A 25,694-nucleotide genomic window follows, 5' to 3' on the forward strand; every position below is an offset into this window, starting at 1 on the left:
ATGCCATGCTACTCTTTCTTACTATTCCGCTGCTGCCAAATAGTAGTGTGTCTTCCACTCCCGTGCCATGCACAGCACAGTGAGTGTACCACGGTTGTGTTTCTTCTATGTTCACGCCCTTCCAGGTTGTACTGTTTGTTTACAGCCGAATCCTTCCATCCAATTGACGAATGGCTGCTGAATGCAGCTAACCAATGAGATGGCGGCTGCTGGGAGCGCATGGCCAATGGGAGGCTGGCTCCTGACAGCACCGCTGGGTCAACTAGACAGCCCCTGAGATGGTGGTTGCGGTGCGTAGTAGGGTTGTAAATCTTTTTAGGCGGCGTGGAGGGAAGAGTGTTTTAGCATTGAGCCACGCAGTCCACATGCTCCAAGGTACTGGCAGGTATTGTCTTGCCCCCAAGTTCCCCTAGGCAATGAGACGCCTGTCAGAGCGGAGCCTGCAGTGAGGAGGGTAAGATGGAGGAGGCTCCGGCTGGCGGATCGGAGGAGCTGCACACCGTCAAACACCAGCTGACCAATGGTAAGTGTGTTGCTGTGGAGCATAGAACCCCGAAAACCAAGAGAGAGCCGGCAAGCATGGGCTCTTTACACTGTTCTCCGGAAAAAAGCAAGGGATTAACGTTTACCTTGGAGACGAGGAGGTTCACCTCAAACCCTGTCCTACGAGGCAACATGTGCTCGCTGGACCACCTGTCCTCGCAGGTCGGAAATTCACGCAGGGCTCGAGCCAAAGGTCTGTCTCGACCCATGTTTCATGGGACTGGCATCAAAACAGAGAGTCGGAGTAAGCACCGCAGGCTCTGCTCCACTCACGCCACAGTGCGGCTTTTGAAAGGTAGACAATTAAACTCCGGACGGCTGAGTGGATGTGTAAAATCAGTTTTTCTTCTTGAAACGAAGGCAGACCAAGTAAATGAATGTCTCTCTGTGGCTAGCTGCGTTTTATTTGTGTATCAAGAACAACTGTAACTTGAGCATCCTTTGTGACATCCCTGAGCCCTATTTTGCTCATCTATTTAGTTGCATTTATTGTGATGGTGAGCCATACAAACCTAGTAGGGGTAAGCCAGCAAGAAAAACGACTGCCCTGCATTTCTTTTGATCTCCGCGGAATATTTTGTATTTATTGAATCTTGAGCTCTAATTGACCTTATTAAAGAAATGAACAATTTGCTGTTAAATGGGAGATCAAAGAAGAAGGTAAACCTACAGGGACGTAACTTTACAAGTTGCAATCAGGAAAGCTGTTTAAATCCCTAGCTTCACCAGTTGACCAAATTGTGTGATCCTAGGCACATTGATTTAATTCACAGTTCCTCATTTTTAGGTCTCACCTGCTGACAGTGCATGCTCTGTTGTGAGTGGTATGGTTTTCTATGAATGGCTTTGAGCCCGCTTGTTGCTTACCATTCGTTAATTGCATTGTTACTCTTCTTTGTTGGCTCCTAATAGGCCTGCAAGGACCTGCTTATTTTCCTTTTCTTTTGTGTGGACCATGGACCAAGCACAGATTGTGTAATCTTGATTAATGTGTCTGCTGCTCACGCTGTGATTGAGGTACTATTTCTTCTTCCCGCCTCTCACACTCCCCTTCTCTGTGTTGCTACTTCCCACTCACAGCCCCCATCTCTGTTATGTGCCTAGGTTCTCGCTTGCACTGCCCCTACTGCCCCACCTCTCCCCGTCGTCCTTTCTTGTCGGTACCCTCACTCCCTTCCCTGTCTTTTCTTACCCCTTCCGCCTGCCCCCCCCCCCCCCATGCTATGAGGCAGCGCCCAGTACTGCTGCGAATATTGCTTTTTTCTAACTTTATTTCTAACCGTGTTGCACAGCCATTCTGCTGTACAACATGGCTAAAAGACATTGGCAAAGCCAATAGCTCTCACATCGGTGAAGCTATTGCCTTGTTCTTTGAGCAACCAATTTGAAAGGACCGTTTAGTAATTCAGTTCAGGATGTGCGCTGTACAAAAAATTAATCCAGTATGGTTTAATGGGCAATGGATGTTGCTTCACTTATTATGGTAAATGCCTTTTCTTATGTACAGTTTTCCTGACAAATTGACATCTTTCTTGGTTGGTTCATGGCAATGTCATCAGGGCGCAGAATAATTTGAATGTTTCTAAGTTTATGTTTAGAGACAAATATTTTCAATAAATATCAATCTATGCACTCCTAAAATTCAAGATTAAATAACACATTTGTTGAAGAAATAACAGTTTTTAAAAAAATTTAAACCGTTTATTATATTATATCTTACAAGGCATTTGTTGCATGATTTGCATGTCAAATTTTGTGATGACTTGGCTCCTGCTTTGGATCTCATAGCCAAGCCAGATCCCTAGCTCAACTTTCTCTGACTTTGCTGGCTTACCCGCCTCTACCTTGTTGTTTGTTCATCCTCCTGTCTCAAGGGCTCTACTCCCCTGGAGAGTATGTGGATCTTCTATATCCTCTAGAGACAGGCAAGAGTGTATTGCTATTCAGGTTCAGGTTTTAAAGTCTTTATTTCGATATCAAAATCATAAAAGACAATATTAAAACACATTTCATTATAATTACAATATTTTAGAAAACACTAACGCCATTGTTTAAAAAGTTATTAAACATACAGAAATACAAGACAAACCTGACCATAGCATATTAAAATTTATGAGACAAACAAAAATACAGGGAGCATACCTCAGACTATATACAGTATTACAGAATTTAGTTGGGGATAATGTAAGTGATCCTTTGTAAAGGATTTATGAAGCCCTAATATGTTGTCTACTTCTTGCCCTAATGGCCCAAGCCCACCCTAAGAATTTGGCTACACTCACCACGATCATCTCTGAGGTATTGGTTTTTAAAACCTGAATAGCCTCCGAGGACCTTCTGAAAGGGAGGTGCTGGAACAGAGGTTTTAGCTATTTTGTACGGGGCAATGAATAGATCGGGCAGGCGAACAGGAAATGGCCCTCTGTTTCTTTATAGCTTGTACAACAACTACAAAATTCGGTTGTTCCGTTAGCCCATTTTTAGGTCTCGCCTGGAAATCGCATCCGAAGGATGCGTCCAGGCTAGAGACTTATAGCGAGCTGACACGGGGGAATGACGGACAAAAAACTGTCACGCGCTTCTCCCCGGCTGGATTCAGCTGCTTGAACGCGCACCAACATTCACGCATGCGCACATCACAGCCACACGCATACACAGCACTCACGCATGCGCACATACACATCCATACACGGGCACACATACCCCCGTCGCCGCCGCACCTACACACAGAGACCCCCCATCTATGGCCCAGGAAGCGGCGAAGCGCCAGCGTGGCTCTCCCCGGAGCAGCGGGAGAGCCGCTCATTTAATATGCGGCGCAGCCCATAATGCCTTGCAGGCACAGGCATACACACAGACACACACACAGACAGACGCGCAGACAGACGCGCGCAGACAGACGCACGCACACACACACACAGTCACAAAGACACACACCGCGCCCCCCACTATGGCCCACTTACCGCATCAGCGGCCTCAGCTGCCACCGGTCCTCTGGCCATCCACTCCGTGGGCGCGGGCTTCTCGTAAAGACGGAAGTCCCGCCCCACGACAGCCGTGAGCGTGCACATCCCAAAACCGGAAGTTCGGGAGTGTGCACGCTCACGGCTTCTTGTTTCTTTTACTAGTGAGTCGGAGATACTACACCACGATAAACAGTATGAACCGCTTTACTCTTCATTCGTTGCCCTGTCCACGCATTACATCACTACAGTATGCGGCCAGAGTAAGTCCTGTTCTCTTAGCTTTGGGTTTATGTTCTTCAGTGGTGGGCTGGGGCACATCATGATTACCGTTTTGCTCTGCCATTTTAGATGTTTGCTTGTTGTAATTGCGTGCGCACGTCTCAGTGCCGCCGAGCGCGAGGAGTATGTTTTTCGAGCTGAAGGGAGCAGGCAATTTTGTGGGCACTCCAGGCGTAGCAGGCATATAATATTGGCCGGAGGGAGCTTTAATATAATCATGGCGCCATCAGCCGCGGGCTCTTTCCGACCCGGTCTGCCACGTGCTTCTTAGCTGTTATTGAGGAGAAAATTCAATATTTTTCTGCGGCCGACGGAAGGGAGTCGGTGACACAGGAGCCGCCAGGACAGACAGACAGTCTGTTAGTGGGCGGCCCCGCCCGGAACTCTCTGGCCAGGCCAAAGCCCTTCGTGCCAGGATCGTCTCTCTGTCCCCGAGGCAACCCGCTCAGGCAAAACAGCAGTGCAGTAGGGGTCAATCCAACCCTCAATGCACTATTAGCAACAGGACGCTCAGCCTGTGTCTCGGCCCGCGCCCGTGACTGTTCCCACCTTCAGCAGGGCCGACGCGTTCTCCGGGCCGTTCCTCCATCGCAGTCTGATCTGCACTGGTGATGCATTAGTGCAGTTTGGGCCTGTTCTCCTTCCCACCTCTCAGTGTCAAAGGTGCCGTCCTCAGCTGCCGCCGTCTGTCCCCTCACCACTGCGAGGTCCTAGCCTGCCAGTCTGATCCTCCCCCTTTCAAGCAAGGTCTCAGAAAGGGGCTCTCCGGCTCACGAACTGTAGAAGTTGGTCCTCTCCTATTCCGTGCTCCCACCTCATCTCAGCCAGCTCTTCGGATCAGTGGCAGGTCTATCTTTCCCCCGAGTCTTCATCGCCTGCGGTTGCAGCCATCTAAATATGCGGCTGCACGCCTCCCTTGGAGTTGTAATATAAGCCTGTGGCCTCTGTTTTGAAAAAGTGTGGGCATCGTCTAAGTCCCTCACACAGTGGGGCTGCTGGCGAGTTAATCAGGGCCCCCAGGACTGTCTCATTTCTGCAGCATGGCACTGGGTGGGGATCGGCAAGAGTCAGTAACAGGACAGTGCCCAGGCCTGGGCGACCATCACTGGAGGAAGGCTGTGGGGGCAAACTCTAATTCCCACGGCCCCCGCCTGCCTGCAATTTGTGGAGCACCATAAAGTTCAAGGGCAGATTTGGTAAACAGTGTTATGAGAGCCCGACAACCAATCTGCTACCTCAAACTCTGAAGTTGTCCAGGGGGTCGTCTTCATGCACAGTGGGAGGACAGTGCCAAGGCCTGCGCGACTATCACTGGAGGAGGGCCGGGGGTCAAACTCTAATTGCTACGGCCTCCCGCGGTGGCTGGCGGCCCGAGCATGCCTGCAGTTTATGGAGCGCCAAAAAGTGCAAGGACAGATTTAGTTAACAATGTTATGAGAGCCCGACAACCAATCTGCTACCTCTGAAGTTGTCCAGGGGATCGTCATAATGCACTTGACGTATGCCTCACCTAGATGATGGTAAGACAATTTTTTAATAAGCAGTTGATATTGTGACGTGGATACTGTGATGATATTAATATGTTCCCCTCGTCTTCATTGCTTGATTTTGCTGATGAGAAAATGTCACTCATAGATGTTGAAATGTCACTCATAATTACACTGAAATTATGAAAATGTCACACATAGCAATCTCAAACTTTGGCAGCTATGGCTACTGTACACCTACCTGTTCACAAGCCACCATATTGCAGTGCTGATGTGTTTTAAAATGAAGTTAAAGTGCAATCTGGATTTGTAATGGAAGCATCTGATAACTTGCTGTGGGGGAATTAGTGGGAATTACTACGGTCAATGTTTCTGATTTTACTGCATAGGCTGCATACAGTACATGTATGTTCCCCCATCATTTTGCTTGCAGTAACATTTAAATTGCTCAATATTCGAAGGGAAAATGATGCCTTATTCTCACAGCAAACTGGATATTGTTGGATGTTTGTGTCCCTAGTGCGGATTTAAAAAGTGTAAATGTGTCAGATGCCAGAATCCTACCAACTCTGTTTTGAATCCAATGAGTGCACTTTAGCTGTGGCCCTTCGTTTAAGTCTTTCCCCCATATGTTGCTAGCACATAGTGGAAAAATCAGGCGGGCGTCTTCATGGGTCTTTTTAAAATAGTTTGCTTGGCAAAGTTCAAGGAAGAGGTTGTGAAAATGAATTTTGCATTTTTTTCCTTAAAATTTCCCTACTCATGTCATGCCAACCAGGACAGTTTGCCCATTACCAGACTTCCTCATGTCATGCCAACCAGGACAGTTTGCCCATTACCAGACTTATTGTGATATGCAGAGACAGTAGCGTAGGAAGGTGCAGGCTGCCCCCGGGGTCATCACTGTGTGTGAATAATTACAGATGTGAGGTTGTGCATGAGGTGCATCATCAGAGCTGTGTGAATAATAACAGCTGTGAGCCCCGTGCTGAGGTGCATCATCAGAGCTGTGTGAATAATAACTGTGTCAGCCTTGTGCGTGAGGTGCATCATCAGAGCTGTGTGAATAATAACAGCTTTAAGCCCGGCCAAGCATGCATCATCAGAGCTGTGTGAATAATAACAGCTGTGAGCCCGTGCCAGAGGTGCATCATCAGAGCTGTGTGAATAATAACAGCTGTGAGTCCGTGCCTGAGGCGCGTCGTTAGAGCTGTGTGAATAATAACTGTCAGCCCCGTGCGTGAGGTGCATCATCAGAGCTGTGTGAATAATAACAGCTGTGAACCCGTGCGTGAGGTGCATCATCAGAGCTGTGTGAATAATAACTGTCAGCCCCGTGCCTGAGGTGCGTCATCAGAGCTGTGTACAAAATCTACGCTTCTGAGGCACAAAAAACACTTTAATGTTGCAAATACTACAGTACCCTCCGAACTAGTCTCTGCAAGAAGCTGTGCATTCATAATGTAAAAACACACAACTTATCTGTGCAGTAGGCTACATCCTGCATAAGTCATAGGTGGGCTGCATCATTATAAGTCAATATGCAACATATTTTATATGTCCCTTTTTATAAAAACAAAACGTAACTACTGCAAAAAAAAATAGCCAATGCCATTTACAATACTAAAAGCTCAAACTTTTCCTAATGCGAAACCTATTGCATTGCAAATGCTTGTTTTGTAAAGGAGTTCAAGGGCAGTGATCCTACCCGAAACTGATGGTAAAGCTTCTTGTCCAGCTGTTTCGTAATAATGTCCCAGTAGATCTCACGGGAGGGATCCAACTTAATAGTCAGAAATCTTCCTGTGAGACCAACAGAGCTGGAGGCAGTTATTAATGATAAGCGGGCCGAGGCCCAGTACAGTGCCTTGAAATCCTGTTTGGATGGGAAAGCATTAGTGCTAGGGGAAATCCACAAATGTTCTAAACCCATTTCAATCAAGATGGTTTTTACGCTTTTTAGCCAGGGGATTCTCCCCGATCCCCCAATTGACCTAACTTCGGCCAGTTCCCTAGCAAAAAGGATAAGGTCAGGGGATGTCCATAAGCGCCTCCAGAAAGCCACCAGTCTAAATCTAGCCATCTCATTGATGGGGTTACATCCCATGTCCAAACACAGGGGTATAGAAGGTGAAGATTGGGGTAGCCCAATCAAGCCCCTTAGGAACTTACACTGGGTTCTGAATAGGCTGGAGAGATCAATATAGCCCCAGAGATCAGCATCATATAAAATTGCGGTGTTGATCTTGGTGTCATAAATTTTTAACGCTGGGGAAACCCGTTTGGTAATTGATCTCCTTTGCTCACTCAGAAGGCAACCAGTGAGTCGGGCAAACTTGAGCTGTTGGGCACTGACCTGATCTTTCCAACCCAGACGGCGGTCCAGGGTAACCCCCAGGTACGTCATGGTTTCAACTTGTTCCAGGTTAACTCCACTCAGACTTACGGAGCTCCGGACAAAATGTCTCCTATTGAAAACCATGAACTTGGTTTTACCAACGTTTACCTTAAGGTCATTAATGGCACAAAACTCCTCGAAGCGGTCCAGCGCCCGCTGGAGTCCGCTACGTGTTTTCGAGAGGAGCAGAGTGTCATCGGCAAAGATAAGCATTGGAAACTTCAACCCTGCCAACAAAGGGGCGTCAGTGGGGGTATCTGTAAAGAACTTGACCACTTGATCAATAAGAAGCAGAAAAAGTGTTGGGGCCAGGACGCAGCCCTGGCGAATACCACGGGTCACGGAGAAAGATTTTGATACTTGTCCCTGGCCTCCCCATCTCACCCTAGCATAATTATCCTCATGCATTTTAACTATCAGATCAAGAAGTTCCCTTGGTAGGCCCAAGTCCCTCAGGACACACCACAGTTTAACCCTCGGCACGAGATCGAAAGCAGACTTCAGATCAATAAAAGCGGCAAAGATGGTACCACCGCCGAGCAAAACCACCTTCCAGTAGATCAGACAAAATCTGAACACCTGATCGATGGTGCTCGTTCCAGATCTGAAGCCTGCTTGCATAGGAGATAGAATGTCCTCTAGTTCAATCCAGCCTTGAACTCTACTCAGAACCATACGTGCAATAATTTTTTGGAGGGAGTCGATAAGGCTAATCGGGCGATAATTGCCCTGATTAGACCCATCGCCTTTTTTGTGGATAGGGAGTATCTCCGCTCCCTTCCAAGACCAAGGGATTCTTGCCCCATTAGCTATTGCATTGGCGATCTTTGTTATGTAAGGCACCCAAAGAGCGGGGTTGGCTTTAAACAGGTCTGCAGGAATTAAGTCCATACCAGGTGCTTTTCCCCGCTGGGTCAAGCCGAGTGCTAGCTCTACCTCGGTATCTGTGAATATGAGTCTCTCCCCGCGAGTGGGTGGCAAAGGTACCTCATCCAGATTGAAAGGGGGTTCGGATGTTTCGGCACAGAATTGGGCCGAATAGTGGCTCACCCAGGCTTCAGGGGACACATGATTTGTAGGGGTATGTGAGTCAGAATCCCTACCCCATTTCACTAAGTTCCAGAACTTAAGCTGGTTGTTTGAGGTAGAGGCGTCCAGGAGATCAGACCAATACATATCCTCCCACTCCCGTTTGGCTTCCCACTGAACTTTCTTATATAACACCCTAGCTGCCTTAACCGCACACATATTGCGGGACTTGACCTCTTTAACAAGATGTCTGTGGGCCTCCCTGCATTTTTTGTTATACCATTTCTGGCGGATTGCATTCTGTTTAACAATGCCCTTCTGACCTGGTAGAGAGAGGAGGGATTTGAGCTCGTTAAAGCAGCGCTCATGAAGGTCAATAACAGTATTTACAGATCCGCCCCCCTGCAAATCCTCACCCATAATGTCGCCTAACGATTTAGAAACCACAATCTCAACACACTCCTGGAGGGTCTCATCGCCCGCTAGCCTAGACCATTTCAACCTTCTACGGTCATTGGTCAAGAGAACGTCCCCTGTCTGGGTGATGTCGGGTTCTTTTAGTCTCTTCATACCTGGGAGCTTCAATTTGAGTGAGAGGGGGTTATGGTCGCTTTCTGGGCGAGGTACAACTTCCATATCTTCCAGCTGCGGCCAGAATTCCAACTTCAACAGGAAATAATCAATCCTGCTTTTCCTCAATCCGTTATCAAAGGTGTAGTTAGCACCCAAGTCAGAACCTGACCGACCGTTTATTGCCCTGAGCCCCCAGGTAAGGCACAGAGCCATCCAATTCAACGCGGCCTCAGTAGCTTTAACAGTTTTATTTACCAGTAGATCCGGGATATTCCAAACTGCGTCTTCTGCAGAGCCCCAGCTGTCACCGGCTACATATAACGGCTCAAAGGTGCAGTTAAAATCACCTGCCAGGAGGACAAAATCTTCTCTGGCCTGTCCTGCGAGAAGGTGGTCCAATACATCCAACACAGCTGGGCGACGGCCCCCTGGGAGCCCTCGTGCATAAACATTAATAATATTCATGTCCCGGTGGCCCTCTTTGCTCAATTTAATTACCAGAAGGTCCGGGTTATCTACAAATATCTCAGATGGATGATATCCAAATGACTGTTTCACCCAGATCAACAGACCCCCAGAAGCACGCCCTTTGGCACCCTTTATAGCTGGTTTAAAAAAATTTACAAAACCTACTCTATGAACTGGATCGGGTGCCCAGGTTTCCTGTAGCAGAATGATATCAAAACTGTCCACAAACTCCAACCAATCTTCTGAATTCAAGCTACCCCTAACCCCTGCAACATTCCAGGATAGTATGTTAAGTGTATCCAATGGGGGGACTACTGGGGAGGTCATGCGTACAGGCGTAGCAGGGGACAGTACTATACCACCCCTTGGCCCAACTATGTTGCAGGAAGCCACCCCTGGAGGACTCACTAAAACTCTAGATGGTAGCACCTCAGATGGACCTGCCTCTTCGGCTTTGGTCTCAATATAGCCGAATACAGGTTTCAAAACAGGTGGTGAGCCCTCCAAGGGTGTATCAACAACAACATAAGTTGCATGTAAATTAGTGGTGGGAAGCTTGATTACATGTCTTGGAACATAACCTGTTAGTTCGAAGGGGACAACATTTTCTACACAAACTTCTAGACGGGTAGGAGCAGAAAACACAGGCATAGGGGTGGATTTAGGATAATAAGCTGGCGCATTGTCCCTCCGAAGTCAATCGACCTCGTCGAGGCAACCAAACCTGTTTGAGGTGGGGACCCCTTCCCACCAACCATTTTGACCTTGCCAACCTTCCCTTCGTCCACCCCATGTAGTATTGTGGACTGTAGACCAATTCCCTCCTAGGTTTGTGTGTAGTCGTGGGGGATAAAAGAAGGTGAGTGGCTTAACAGTAATACCAGAGTTATCACCCCGTGCATCCCAAGAACATAGATGGTGGGCTGTCTTTGGATCTGCAAAGGAAATAACAATGCAATCACCCGGGATAGACTTGAATGAAGGGCCTACCCAAGGAACCCTGAGAACCATTAGGATGTTACTTCTAAGATTGTTCGGTAGTTGTCTATTTACGTTAAGCCAATGGATAGCCTTGTTCTTTAATGAACAATGATCCTCTTGAGACCATGGCTCCAGAACAGGCACACCTGCCAACACTACAACATAAGACCTGGCATCTGGTGGTAAATCAATGTAGCCTCCACGAAAATTATGTCGATTTCCATCTCTAACTCCCTTGGAGTAAGTGCGTGGGTTCACACTCTTATTTGTTTGCTGGACACTAGCCTGGTTGGCCCTTTTTGTAGGTGCTTTGTCTTGTAGAGGGCAAGAAATTGGGGCAATAGGGTGGGGGTTAGTGGCCAAGGGGTTGCAGTCCTTAGTGCGAGGTTTTGGTATGGGTTTAGGGTTAGGCGGGGGTGGGGCCGATGCAGGTACCGCTGGAGCCTGTGGGATGCTCTCGACACCCAGTAAAGTATTTGCCTCCAACTGCTTTAAGCCAAGACTTGCTAGAGTAACAATTGTCTTGTCCATTTCTAATAGATTATTTTCGATTCGTGAGAGTCGGAGTTCCAGGGGGGATAGAAGCCTTTTCAAAGTGTCCCATACAGTTTTGAGGAAAACTTCATCACCCCCCTGTAGCTTACCAGGGTCACCTAATAGTTCCTCAGGGGCTCCCTCAGCTAAAATCGGGAGTGATTCCCCCGTTGTTGTGTCTAGGACTATGCTATCTATACTGGTACCGGTGACCACACCAGTAGGGCAAGTATTGGCCGGCGGGGCACTAGTACCTGCTCTATTTGAGGCCAAGAGACGGCGATTATTAAAGAAATGTGCCCTCGCAATTTTGGCCTTTTTACGAGCATAAATTGATCTGGCAAGACGTTTTTTTGTATGTGCAGCAACTCTTTTGTCAACACTAGCTGGCAGCTTTAGCGTGTCTAATTGTTTGGAGATACCAAGGTTTAAGCTTTGGGTTTTTAACATCGAAGTCTGGGGGAACTTGGAGGGTATCGGGAAGGGAATGGGTTGTGGCTCTGGTGGAGGGGTTGATGGGGGGGGGATGAATAACTGCCTGTACTATCAGGGGCCGTGGGCCAGACAGGCGTTCAGGAGTTTTGGCCGAGGCAATATTGCCTAAGGATGATTTTTTAGTGAATGCTAGATCCTGGGATAATCTTCGCGCTGCCTCGAGCTCCAATGACACTCTGTGTTGCATTTTAGTGATTTCATTGTCAATGGCTATGTTAGTCTTGACGATGAAATCATCGAGTGTCCCATTTGATTTTAACCCTCCCTTAGCAGTTTTGCTACGAGTACCCTGTGAACACATGGTGATCTAAATACGAATAAAAAGTAATTAAAACCTGTACATGTGAACACAATTAGTCCTGTGGGGTTGCCCAGTCCAGTCCTTTCCGTCCTCGAACGGCCCGCTCTTTGCCCGGTCTTCGCCCCGAGCTGCGTCCCGCGCGCGTCCCGCGTGTGCGGGTAAATGCTGCGTTTATATACAGGTGTGCTGTGGGCGTGCCTTGCAGGGAGAGCGGGCCAGGTGATGGTGATTGGCCTCGCAGGGACTCCTGGAAGTTGGAGTCCCCTGCGTCACGCTCGCAGCCCTGCACGCCTCGCACACAACACACAACAAGTGCCCAGGTGAAGCGGGGCCCGCGGAGCGGGTCCGGCGAACAGTAGCCCCTCTCAGGCAGGCAGCAAGGGATCCAGGAAAGCACCCTCCGGTGAAGAAACGATAAGCAGGAGTCTCACCAACGCCAAGGGGAAAACGGGCTTTTCCATGTCCAGAGTGCTGTGGGCGTGCCTTGCAGGGAGAGCGGGCCAGGTGATGGTGATTGGCCTCGCAGGGACTCCTGGAAGTTGGAGTCCCCTGCGTCACGCTCGCAGCCCTGCACGCCTCGCACACAACACACAACAAGTGCCCAGGTGAAGCGGGACCCGCAGAGCGGGTCCGGCGAACAGTAGCCCCTCTCAGGCAGGCAGCAAGGGATCCAGGAAAGCACCCTCCGGTGAAGAAACGATAAGCAGGAGTCTCACCAACGCCAAGGGGAAAACGGGCTTTTCAATGTCCAGAGTGCTGTGGGCGTGCCTTGCAGGGAGAGCGGGCCAGGTGATGGTGATTGGCCTCGCAGGGACTCCTGGAAGTTGGAGTCCCCTGCGTCACGCTCGCAGCCCTGCACGCCTCGCACACAACACACAACAAGTGCCCAGGTGAAGCGGGACCCGCGGAGCAGGTCCGGCGAACAGTAGCCCCTCTCAGGCAGGCAGCAAGGGATCCAGGAAAGCACCCTCCGGTGAAGAAACGATAAGCAGGAGTCTCACGAGATTTACCAATTTTGTAATATTTCTGCGGGAGTTTCAAGAATCAATGCTAACCTTGTGCTTAGGTTCAGCAATACATTGTACGTCGTGATAAACACTGCCCCGATGACAGCGACGGGAAGGGATTATACAAACGGCAAAGTCAGAAGGAAAAAAACGTGCTATTCATATTCTGACTGGCAAGGGTTCTTGCTATTTTCTTTTTTCAAAAGCTCGGTTTTATTAAGTTTGTTTTACTTGCAATTAAGGGCATTTTAAGCATTTTCTGACTTTTGCTTGGTGTTGCACTGAACTTTTTCAGGGCATTCTTACTGCTGTCTGGTCTGCCGCAGCTCGTGAAGTTTGTTGCAGAGTGAGTTGGTCTCTTCGTTCTCTCTTGCTGTAGGACACAGCGACTAATGCCATTTTGGGTGGGTCAGTAGTCTAGACTTTTAGGCCTAGCAGGGAGGTACGTTATTCAGGCAGCTGCAGTGCGCAGAGAGGCTGCGGTGCTGACAGGCCGGGTCGTTTGCTATTCATATTCTTATTTAAAAAGCCCAGTTTTTTTTTATTTTTTTGCGATTGAAGGCATATTAAGGGTCTTCTGACTTTTGCTTGATGTAACACTGCACTTTTTCAGGGCCTTCTTACAGCTCTCTGGTCTTTCACGGCTCGTACTGTTTGTTGCGGAGAGAGTTGGTCTCTTCAATCTCTCTTCTTGTGGGACACTAGACCGTTGCCATTTTGGGCAGGTCGGCCGTGTAGACGTTTGGACCTGACATGGAGGTACACTATTTAGGCAGCTCCAGGGCGCAAATGCACGCCACCGCAGCGCCAAAGGCCAGCCTGTCTGCGCTTGGACGACGCCAGACACCAGGATTCCTGCCCATTTTCGTATTCTGCTTTTATCAGTTTCTTGTAGTATTGCAAGTACAATGGTGCTGAAGTATTCCTCTTTTGAACTAAAGCAACTACATGAGTGTCTATTTGGGCTCAGGCTCCTAATTTATGCTGAGAACAATGGCTTCCATTATTATAAGGACCAGTGAACTGCAAAACATGCAGCTTTACATGTCTAGACCCCCTGCTTGCTCCTTGTGCATTGAATGTGATGATTTGAATTTATAAAGTCCGTCCCACAAAGCCTCGTGTTTACTTAAGGACAGTATAGGAAAGATAGCCGGACTCTATTGTAATGTTGGAAGTATGGTAAAACATTCTACAGAGATTTGGGGTCTCATCTCTTCTTATCACCCAATGATCTGTTTCTTTACCAAGATATGACTATGTGATTCTGCACTCCCTAATATCTCCCTGGTAATACCAGAGCAGTATTCGCTGGTTAAACTAGACTGGGAAAAACGACCAGAAGGAGGCATTGCTATTGCCTTTTACGACACTGTAGAAGTTGCTATAATTTAGTCCTTACTTTCAGAATGGATTACGTTGTGTATTGTAAATATGTTCTATTCACTCAATATGGTTTCTAACCTTCATTAATCTGTAGCCCTTCCGTTGTGTCCGTCCCTTACTGTTCCTTTAGAAAACTTATAGCGTTCCAAATGCTTCTCGCTCAGCCAAGCTGCATTCCAGACTTGTCAGTTGGTGTCTGGTCAGCTGGAGGGGTGTACGCTATCATTGTGCTCTATCATTAAATCTTCCACGTACCTTAAAGAGGCTTCAGCGTTGTGTCTTCGATCACTTACATCATTATGGCGACGATCTGGGATGATCAGTGATGCTGATTAGACGAGAAAGCTGACTAGACAAGAAACAGAACCTGCAGAAGAGCACTTCATCGACTATAAGACAATCGGCACCTCCCCACACGAATCCACTACGTGCTACTCGATTTCAACTCCGAAGTAAGGAGCTCTATCAACACTTCCTTCAAATTTTGGACAAAGACAGCTCGTCCTCTGAGCAGAGCTGATGTCACCCAACTAACCGTGAGTCAGCCACCCTGCATGTGCAAGCATTACAAGCTTAACGTTGCCAAGCAACAGACTTCTCATTTTACCCTGCGCTTCAGAATTCTTTCTTGCGCGAACGTTACTAGGCAACAATTCCTCCTAGTTTCAGAATGTTCTAGCGCAATAGTATTGGCTTGGTAACGCGTTGACGTCACGTGCAACGCAAGGCGGCATCTTGGATCGGGAAATTTACCGATCTTAGCGCAAACTGTTTTTTTTTTTTTAACCGCAGCATCTATTGCAGCTTTAATTTCTGGATAGCGTGTTAGTCGGCGTTGTGAATACGGCTCCCGCAGCACTCTTTGCTATATTGTCTTACATAAAAATAAGAAAAATAAAAGTATTAGCATAACAGTGAAACACTAACTGCTACATTACTAGGAATAGGAGTGTGAACTGTTACACTGTTCCTGAACTACAAATACGAGTGTGACCTATACACGGGGATACACTCACTATTCTTTGCCTGCTGTTCTAAGAGTGTTTGGCTGTCACAATTTCTCTGCGTGACAGCAAAAGACTTGTACATCAAAATAGTTATCTACAGTCAAGATTTATTACTTCAACCTTTTAACAAAATTACTTAAAACAATTTTTTTTTTGTTCTTGACTGCAACATATTAGTATGGCTCAACAAGCAACTCAACAGATAGCAGTAGCTTTTTTTTTTTGCAGAGTTTTATATAGCGCAAACTAGACCCAAACCTAATCGGGTATCAGAGCGCTTTACATAGCACCAGTTACGTTACATGAGGACAGACATTCATTTTTGTTAATCACGGGGAGATTAAGTGATTTGCCCAGAATCACAGGATGTTTGGCGTCGTTACCGAGACTCGAACCCAGTTCCTCCAGGTCCGAGGTCGAGGGCCCTAGCCGTTAGGCCAACTCCTCTCCTCAATGAACCAGGCACACCTTCAATTTCGTGGGAAGACTGGATAGTCATGTTTGAAACCTATCTGGATGCTTTGGAGGGGCAAGATTTTTCTGCCAAACGCAAAAAAGCATTATTGTTAAGTGCTCTAGGCAAAGAAGGTCAACAAGTTTTCAAGTATCTGCCTCAAACGTTGCAAGCCAGTGGGCAGTCCATACCAGATGAATATAAAGAGGCTGTATCAGGACTTGAAGTGAGATTTGCCAAGGAAGAGAATCTTGTTATGAACAGATACAAGTTCTACACTCACAAACAATGTAATGAAGAATCCATCGATGATTTTGTAGCACTTCTCCGTGAACTATCTGTAAAATGTAGTTTTGGCGCAATGACCGATGAGCTGATCCGTGATCAACTTATTGTACAATGTAATAATAGGAACATTCAGGAGAGGTTGTGGGCAGCTAAAAATCCATCTTTAAAATTAGCAATAGATTTAGCGAAAGTGCATGAAGAATCAGAAAGATGTATGAAAGAGTTTCAAAAATGTGGGTTGCAACAACAAATGTATGAAATAACTGAAAAGCTTATAGATGAGTATGAGCCTGGGGATGAAGAAGCCATAGGTCTAGTAAAGTCTAAAGGAAAACATTTTGTAAAGCCAATTAGATTATGTTCCAGATGTGGCAGCAATGCACATACCTCAGATGCTAGATTTTGTTATGCAAATAACAAAGAATGTCTTAAACGTGGGAGGTTAGGTCACTTCTCAAGAATGTGTCGGAACAAAGGTCGTTCCAAGGTGGCAGTGATTGAAGATAAGGCCATAGAAATTGCAAGAGAGAGAAACAAAATTGTGTTAGTTGATCGGATATCAATACCTGTAATGAAAAAAGAGAAAGAAGACCCAAAGCAGAGTTTAAAGACCATATAGTAACTGATGGTAGATACTGGTTCAAAATATACCATAATTCCTGAGTCCTTGTTCAAGAATGAGTGGGCCGACATGTTACTAAAAGAGACCGACATTTCTCCTACAGGTTATCAAGGTGAGAACATAGACTTATTAGGGTACTTTGATGCTGACATTTCTTTTATGTATAGGTCCATTAAAGGGAAGGTATATGTTGCTGTTGATGGACCACCAATCCTTGGTTGGATTCATCAATACGATATTCACATAATAGTAAATCCAAGAGCTCCCAACCAAGTCATGGTTGTAGATGATTTCACACTTAGTGACATCTTACATGATGCAAGCAATGTCTTTAGAGATGAATTGGGAGAATTAAAAGGATCTGTGCACAAGATCTGTGTAAAGAATAGCACTATTCCGGTGCAACAGAAAGTGAGAAGAGTACCATTTGCAGTTAGCGAGGAGGTTAAAAATGTAATCAATGAAATGTTACAAGGTGGTGTCATTGAACCTGTTGAGGCCTCCACCTGAGTGTCTCCAGTGGTCATCACGCAAAAGGCGGATGGCAAGATAAGGTTTTGTGCGGACTTAAGATAATTGAATACAAATTTTGTGGCAGACACTTTTCCCCTTCCCAACATTGGAGTTGGGGTCCACTTTACAGGGAGAGCAGTTCTTCACGAAATTAAACTTGAAGAGCGGGTATCATCAGACCTGCATTCATGATGATTCCAAACATTTAACTGCCTTCATAACCACTGAGGGTACATTTCAGTTTCCTTTTGGATTAATCTCCGCTGACAGCGTTTTTCAACATATAGTTACAGAGATTTTTAAAGGAATAAAAAAAAGCTGTGCTTTTTCAGGATGATCTTCTTGTGTTTGGTGACACCATCTCAGAACATAATCAGGTTCTCAAAGATGTGTTTGGTAGAATTGATGAAGCAGGCTTGACATTACGTAAAGAGAAGTGTTCTTTTCTAGTTCAGCACATAGAGTACTTGGGTTATAAAATTTCAGCTCAGGGAGTCAAACCAAAACAAAATCTGTTAGAGGCCATACTTTCAGCCCTATGTCCCACTGATAAAGATCAACTTCAGTCATTCATGGGTCTGATAGCATTTTATTCCAAATTTGTGAAGAACTTCTCGGACAAAACAATAACGTTGAGACTTTTGCTCAAGAAAGGGGCAACTTCCTTTGTGTCCGTCCCTAACTGTTCCTTTAGAATACCTATAGCTTTCCAAATGCTTCTCCCTCAGCCAAGCTGCATCCCACACTTGTCAGTTGGTGTCTGGTTAGCTGGTGAAGTGTTCGCTGTCATTATGCTCTATCATTAAATCTTCCATGTACCTTACAGAGGCTTCAGCGTTGTGTCTTCGATCACTTACATCATTGTGCATCTTTAAACTCTCAATATCCGCTATTGAAGTCTGGAGGGGGGCTTTAATTTACCGCCTACCTAGCACCAAGAAAGATTATAGCCAGGTACTAACTGGTTTTGTGGGACCCCATATTTTAGCTGCTGATAAATTTCTCCTATTGGGTGACATCAACTACCATGGTGAGAATATTAACGACCAGGGAGTGTCCCAGTTCCTAGCTGATATGAAGACCTTAGGGTTGAAACAAATAGTCACTGGCCCCACTCACAGGGCTGGACATACCTTTGATCTTATTTTTAAATTGTAGCTTATGTAACAAGTAAACCACATTAATCAATTATATGGTTAGATTATTATGTGATCACGTTGTCCATTTTACGCAAAAACAATTTTGCAAAAACTAAGAGTTCTGTAGCCCCTATCGTCCTTGGAAGGAGGTCACTCCCACCTCCTTCTCAGTGTTTTACGGCGGCTACCTTGTCATCCTTTACGGATTATGCTGCTGTGGATGCCTACCACTAATCTTAAACAGATACTCTTAATCAAATAGCCCCCCATAAGAAAACCCCTTCTTCTCATTCTTTTCGGAGAAACACAGCTCCCTGGTACTCCAGTGACTTGCGACTAGAAAAAACGAAATGCAAACATTTAGAACGACGTTAGCTGGCTACTAAATCTTCTGGTTAAAGCTGCTTACCGGGACATACTCCGCAATTACCACAACAATATCCGAGCTGCTTGAAAAATGCATATTATTTCCATTATTACCGTAGCTGGGAATTCCGCGAAAGAGATTTACTAAATGTTAAACATCTTTTTGAAATCCTGTGCATTCCAGAATTTCGGTTATTCTCTAGATAACTTATTTGAAAAGAAAAGAAATGCCATCTATAAGAGCTTTTGCATAAGCAGAGAACTTCGGGATACAACACTGGATCTGATTCAACCTCATCCTACTGCCTCAACCACTCTGGAGGATTTGGAACCCTGTTCAGTGGAACAGGTGCAGTGAATGCTAACTCTGGCAGAATCAGGCGCCCGCTAGACCTTTACCCACCTAGGATAATGTCCAGTCTAGCTAACTATCGGTCTCCTTCGATAAAATAATTGTTTGAGCTTGCATTAACTTTTGCCAAACTGCAATCCGGTATCTCCACTTCTCAAAAAGCCTTCTGCCAATCCTGAAGATCTCACTAATTATAGACCTATCTCGCTACTACCTTTTGCTCACTAAATTTCTAAAGATCCATATTAACAAACAGTTCATATCCAGGGCTCGTCAAATCCACTCGCCCGCTCGCATTTGCGAGGGAGAATGGATGAGGACGAGCTATTTTTAGGTCCTACTCGCCCTTTCTGGCGAGTAGGAAATCAAACTAACTTGTGTCTTCTGTCTTTAAAAACAGAGCAAAAGAAAAGTGACAAGATAACACGATTTAAAGTCATTTTTATTGCTCACAAAGGAAATGAGCAATAAACATGCCTTTAAATCTTGTTATCTTGTCACTTTTGCTCCGTTTTCAGAGACGGAGGTCAAGTGGGTTGGAGTCAGGTCGAGGGGATTTTCCATGGTACTAGACCTGCAGGACTAGTACCATTTTTCGGATTTCTCGAGCCCTGATATCTTATCTAGAAGAACATCGCATCTTAGACCCTTCACATTCCGGTTTTAGAGCACAGCACAGTACTGAGACAGCACTGGTGTCAATTACCAACAATATGACTCTCCCTTGATGTAGGAACCCCAATCATGTTGGTTCTATTGGACCTGTCTGCCGTGTTTGACATGGTCTCTCATTCCATTCTCACCTGTAGACTACATGAAGTAGGTATCCTTCATAGGGTATTGCTTTGGCTCAGGGACTTCCTTGACAATCGTACCAATCAGGTCTGTTTGGGTCAGTTTAAATCAAGAAAGTTACTTTCTAATAAAGTATTCCCTCAAGGCTCGTGCCTGAGCCCAACTTCATTTAGCATCTACGTTGCACCTCTGGCAGGTGTCGTGAGATCCTGTGGTGTGGAGATTGTGTCATATACGGATGACACTCAACTCCTTATCTCTATCGGTCCTGACCCAGATATGTTAAAAAAACTATTTGCGCACTGCTTGAGGGAGATCGCTGACTGGATGGTCAGTAACTGTCTCCAACTAAATAGTGAGAAATCTGAGACTATGTTGTTTGGCAAAGCGCACACGCTCTGGTCAGCTGACTGGTGCCTTTGGATCTTGTACCAGCCCCCACTCCTAAGCAAGTGTTGAGAAATTTAGGAGTGAAACTTGATTGAACACTGTCCTTAAGAAAGCAGGTTAACGCCACATGTGGCACTTGTTATGCCACTATGAGGCTATTAAAAAAATTTATTTCCCAGGTTACCTTTAAACCTCTAGGAAAACCCAGGTCCTGGACTATGGAAATTCATTGTTAGTGGGAGCAAATGACACCTTTCTGGCTAAATTACAGGTCGTACAGAATACCACTGCCGAGTTGATTTGTAATTTACCTGGTCAGTCATCTTCGGCTCATACATTTAAAAAAATTACATTGGCTTCCCATAAAAAAGGGCACTCTTCAAGCTCTGTTGCCTGACTCACAAGGCCCTTTATCAGTCCCAGCCGTGTATCTCCATTCAAAACGGACTTATTACTCGCTTTCCAGACAGTTAAGATCTTCTGATAAAGCCTTTCTGCAGATTCCACATATCTATACTGCCAGATTTGGTGGTAGAGCTTTCTTATATCTGGCTGCTCATCATTGGAACAGTCTTCCTCTCTACATCCGCATCTGCGCCAATTTTATGAATTTCAGGAAGATGGTCAAAACATGGTTGTTCTAGACAGTAGTCTTTACTATGCCTGCTCAATGCAAGCGCCAAGATACTCCTCTGGGAGTGAAGCATGCGCGATATCAAATACATATAACATAACTGAGACAGGAGAGGCTCTCCACAAGTTTTCTTGGCCCCCACTCACAGAGTAGGAGCTCTTAACCCATATAATTAGTATGAATATCTTCCTATTTTGAAGACAGTGAGTTTTATGTTACACTGCGTTTTCTGTCCTCCGCTTTCTTCTAACGAGTCTGTGTTTAAGAAAATGGTATCTCCTGGTCTCAGTTGGAGCAGTTGGAAGTTGGGATTCTCTGTTGAAACAGTTGGAGGTTGGGATTCTCTGTTGAAACAGTTGGAGGTTGGGAATCTCATGAACGAAAAAAGCAGTACATCAGTGATCATTCTCATCCAACAGCCCCCGTCACCCTCCACTTCCCTATCTGCGTTAGAGAGAGAGATGTAGTTCTGTACTTAACTGCTAACCTGAAATAGCAAAAGGCTCTATTTTTTGATTGTTGCATTTTCAGTGCGCGACATCGACATTGTTATTGACCATTGGTGATAGTCAGTTGGCAAATGTGTTTTGAAATGACAGGGGCGTATTGTTGTTGATGCAACCATGGGTAGCTGTTTCTTTTGAAGAGCAAATGTTAATTTTTCCAAGGAAACAAGGAATTACCTAATGTCACTCATCTAAGACCATAGTAGTGACTTGTGTCCTTAACCTGGCGTTTCCCCCTGAATATTCCACCTATACGCTCAATCGCTCTTCCAGGGGCGGAGGAGTAGCGATTGCTGTAAAATCGTGCTACCCCTGCACCTGGAGAGTTCAAAACATCGCGGGCTGTGAAAGCGCCTTGTTTAAGGTTTCTGCTACACCTCATTTTACTTTCACAGGGCTGCTTATCTATCGCCCACCGGGCAGCGATGTGGCATTTCGAGAGGCTCTTCCTGAGGCAGTCAGTTCACTGGCAGTAGGGTGTGCCAACTTTTCCATCATTGGAGATTTGAATCTCCATTTTGACACCTTGGCCCTACCCTCAGTGAGCAGGATGGGGGCTGATCTTGAGGCCCTTCAATTGGTTCAACTGGTCTCGGATTCCACCCATGTCGGGGGACATACTTTGGACCCCTTCTTTTCAAACTTAGTGGGGGTAAAGGTGGCCCCTTCCCTTCCCTTGCCTTGGACAGATCACTCGCTGGTGACGATTCACTGCCCACTGTCAGAGGCTCCTTTTAAGTCCTTGCCGCGAGCTTTGCCCAGGCGACGTTGGAGCAAATTAAAGTTGGAAGACTTTTACCGCCTCCTTACGGAAGATCCATTGGGCTTAGTGGAGGATGTGGAATCTGGTTATGACCATTTCTGCGAATGGGTAACCAGGGCCCTTGACTCCCTTATCCCGATGAGAACGAGTAAGTGCGGTTCTCGTGATCCCAGCCCCTGGTATAATGGTACTCTGCGCGCACTGAAAAGCTCCTGCAGACGTGCAGAGAGAGACTGGCGAAGAGCGTACGATCAGAGCAAAAAAACCTTCTATATGGCCACTGTCAAGGTTTATCATCGAGCTGTTTGCAGAGCTCGGGCCGCTTTTTATGCTCTGGAATTTCGCAACAGCTCGAATCCGGTCAAAACCATCTTTAAGGCTCTTAAGGACCTTGTGGCAAAAAAGCCCGCTGCTGATACCATCAGCTCTAATGCTCATTGTGAAATGCTGGCGGCCTTTTTTCTGGAGAAGGTTCATTCCATCTACAGAGCCTTCCCTGCCGCGGTGCAGGCCGGTGTCGGGCCGCATACTGTGCCTGGACAGGTGGTGTTAGATTCTTTCCCCTGTCTTACTCCGAAGACTTTCAAGATTTTGGCTCTTCGAGTCAAATCTGGGTCGCCGGCAGACCCACTCAAGCCAGTAATGTTTAGAGACTCGACACTCTCTCACCCGGTCCGCGATTTGATTAATATCTCGCTTACATCTGGCCTGGTGCCTTCGAAGTGGAAGCAGGCAGTAGTAATGCCCATTCTAAAGAAGCCATCTCTCGACCCTAGTAAATCGGAGAACTATCGTCCCATCTCACTTCTCCCGTGGCCAGCCAAACTAGCGGAGAGGCATGTTAACACCGCCCTCACTGACCATCTGTCGCGCACTAACGTTCTGGATGATACACAGAACGGTTTCCGCGCTGGTCACAGTACGGAGACAGCTCTCCTGTTTATGGTCGAGCATTTGAGGGCAGTGCTTGATGCAGGTCAAACGGCGGCGCTTGTTTTGTTAGATCTGAGCGCCGCTTTTGACACTGTCTCGCATGACATCCTCCTGCAGCGCCTCGAGGAGGCAGGTGTGACTGGTACTGCACTTCAGTGGTTCCGTTCGTTCCTAGCGGATCGGTCCTTCTGTGTGGCTGCCCCGCCCTACAAGTCCAAATCCCATCCCCTGTCGTTTGGGGTCCCGCAGGGTTCCTCGCTGAGTCCCACGTTGTTCAATCTCTACGTGAGGCCGCTAGCTGAGGTTATGAAGTCCTGCGGTTTGACTATGGTGTCATACGCAAATGACACTCAGCTAGCGGTCACGATCAGCGGGGACCCCGAGGTGGAGGCCCCCCGATTCAGGGACGGACTTCGGGCGGTGGCCAGTTGGATGACGTCCAACTGTCTCCAACTGAACGCCAATAAAACAGAGGTGATGATCTTCGGCAAGCGGACGGATCTCTGGGGAGATACCTGGTGGCCCTCTGAGTTGGGTCCCACCCCCACTCCGGTTTCGGAGATCAAAAATCTGGGGGTGTGGTTGGACCCCTCACTCAGCTTTGTTGGTCATACCAAAAGGACGGCAGCCTCCTGCTTTGGCATTCTGCGTAATCTGAGACCTGCACTCAAATATTTTGATGCCGCAACTCGCCAACTTGTGGTTCAGGCGACGATATTGGTTCGGCTAGACTATGCCAGCTCCCTTTTTTATAGGGTTAAATCAGGCCGAGCTGACTCGTCTCCAGCGAGTGCAAAACGCAGCAGCCAGAGCAGTTGTAGGCCTCCCTAGGTTCTGCTCAGTCTCTCGCACCCTGCGTGCTCTCCACTGGCTGCCGATCAGGCAGCGGATCCATTTTAAGGTGCTTTGTTTGGCTTTTAAGATCATAAAAGGCCCGTCTGCTCCCGTTTTGCACAATCTTCTGCGCCCATATATCCCAGGCCGTTTCCTTCGCTCCTCGGATCACGAACTGGCAGCAGCTCCACGCTTCAATCGTAGTCGAGCTGGGGGACGTTCCTTCAAGGTGCGGGCAGTAGCTCTGTGGAACGCATTGCCTCGCGAAATTCGGACCCTTGCTGATCTGCTTTCTTATCGCAAGGCCGTTAAGACTCTCCTGTTTCCTTAGCCCTGTTAAAAACTCGAATTTTTTAAATAACTCTGCTCCTGGTTATGTTGTGTGGCTTTCTTGTCGGGCGCCGGGACGCTCCTTTGCTGGAGCAGCTGAGCGCATTACAAAAACCATTAACATAACATAACATAACATATGTCACACAGTACTGGATATCTGCAGCAAAAGGGAATATATAAATTATTATTCAAGAAACGTGCTTCTGTTGCTCTGGCATCCTCGCCTGATGGTAACTCCTGAGCTGATCCATAGAAGGTGGGACGTGCAGCTTCCAGAGCACGCCTTGGGACAGATTGCTGCCAGTGGCCTGTCAGCCAGCCCACAGGTACAATTTCCTGCACTCTTGCTCTTCTCCCGGGGGTTGTTTGATGCAGGCGGGCTTGGAGGAAGATATCCTGTCCATTCCAGTATGGCTGGCTTTCTATTAGTTGCTGTGAGTTGATTCCCAATCCAATTTGGTGCAGCTCTATTCCTGTGAGGTATTTCCTGTCTTTAGGGTATAACATCCAGCAGTTTTTTTTCTCCTTGCTTCACAACACATTTTCGATCTTTGTTGGTGTGTTTCCTGACCAGCTCTAGGATTCCTTTGTTTTTCACCCTCAGTAGTTCCAGAAGCTGGTGTCACGTGTTCTTTAACTGACATCTCTTGCTCTTCAGAGTTCTGCCTTTTTCATTTGGGTTCTCCTGTTCTCCTGCTGTATAGGATTAGTTTTGCCTTCAGCTTTTCCCTCCGTTTGGGGCTCCTTCTTGAGTACACCAGATGCTTAGTTGCTTTTAAGTGTTGGTGGCATTATGGCTGCTGGAAGGGGTCACCCTTACGTCTGGCAGACCCAGACTGTTAAAACGTGGGATTCCCAACCTACCTTCAGGTAGTGGTCCCTCACTAGTCATCTGCCCCCTGACGGCTTCAGTTAGTGGATAACTTGATGTACAGGTATAGTGCTTTAATGTTGGTTTACATTTTACCATGGATTGCCAGGGATCAATCTTAATGCAGCAGGGATGTTCTTTGTGATAGACGTTCAGCAGAAGCGAAGCCGAAAAGTTCAAAACTCGCTGAGGAAGTCCCAAAATGTCCACCACTAACCTAAGGTGGACACACTCGGCATAGCCTGTGGAGTGATTAAAATTAGGGCAGGTGCAAACATAACTTCTCCAGTGCTGAAAAACATGAATAGTTATCTGACAAGATGTATTTCAGCCAAACCAGGGACAACACCAGTGAACACTGTGTCAGGATACAACTGACTCCATTACCTGCTGATAGTTCAAGCAAGAAGGTGCTGGAAAGAAGCAAATCGGGTTCACTACTGTCCA

The 25,694-nt window shown here is 46.7% G+C and overlaps 1 protein-coding gene across 1 annotated transcript in view; it reads left to right on the forward strand.

Annotated features, from left to right (window-relative positions):
* Positions 1–225: 225 nt before the first annotated feature.
* The window catches only part of RPS6KA5 (ribosomal protein S6 kinase A5), a 628,800-nt gene continuing 603,331 nt past the window's right edge, over positions 226–25,694 (forward strand). Inside the window, exon 1 of the mRNA XM_078660052.1 lies at positions 226–523. Coding sequence (XP_078516178.1) covers positions 460–523 — 64 coding nt within the window. The 5' untranslated portion in view covers positions 226–459. The remainder of the gene's footprint in view (positions 524–25,694) is intronic.

The sequence above is a fragment of the Lissotriton helveticus genome, chromosome 9 (genome assembly GCF_964261635.1).
Source record: "Lissotriton helveticus chromosome 9, aLisHel1.1, whole genome shotgun sequence".
Lineage (NCBI taxonomy): Eukaryota > Metazoa > Chordata > Amphibia > Caudata > Salamandridae > Lissotriton > Lissotriton helveticus.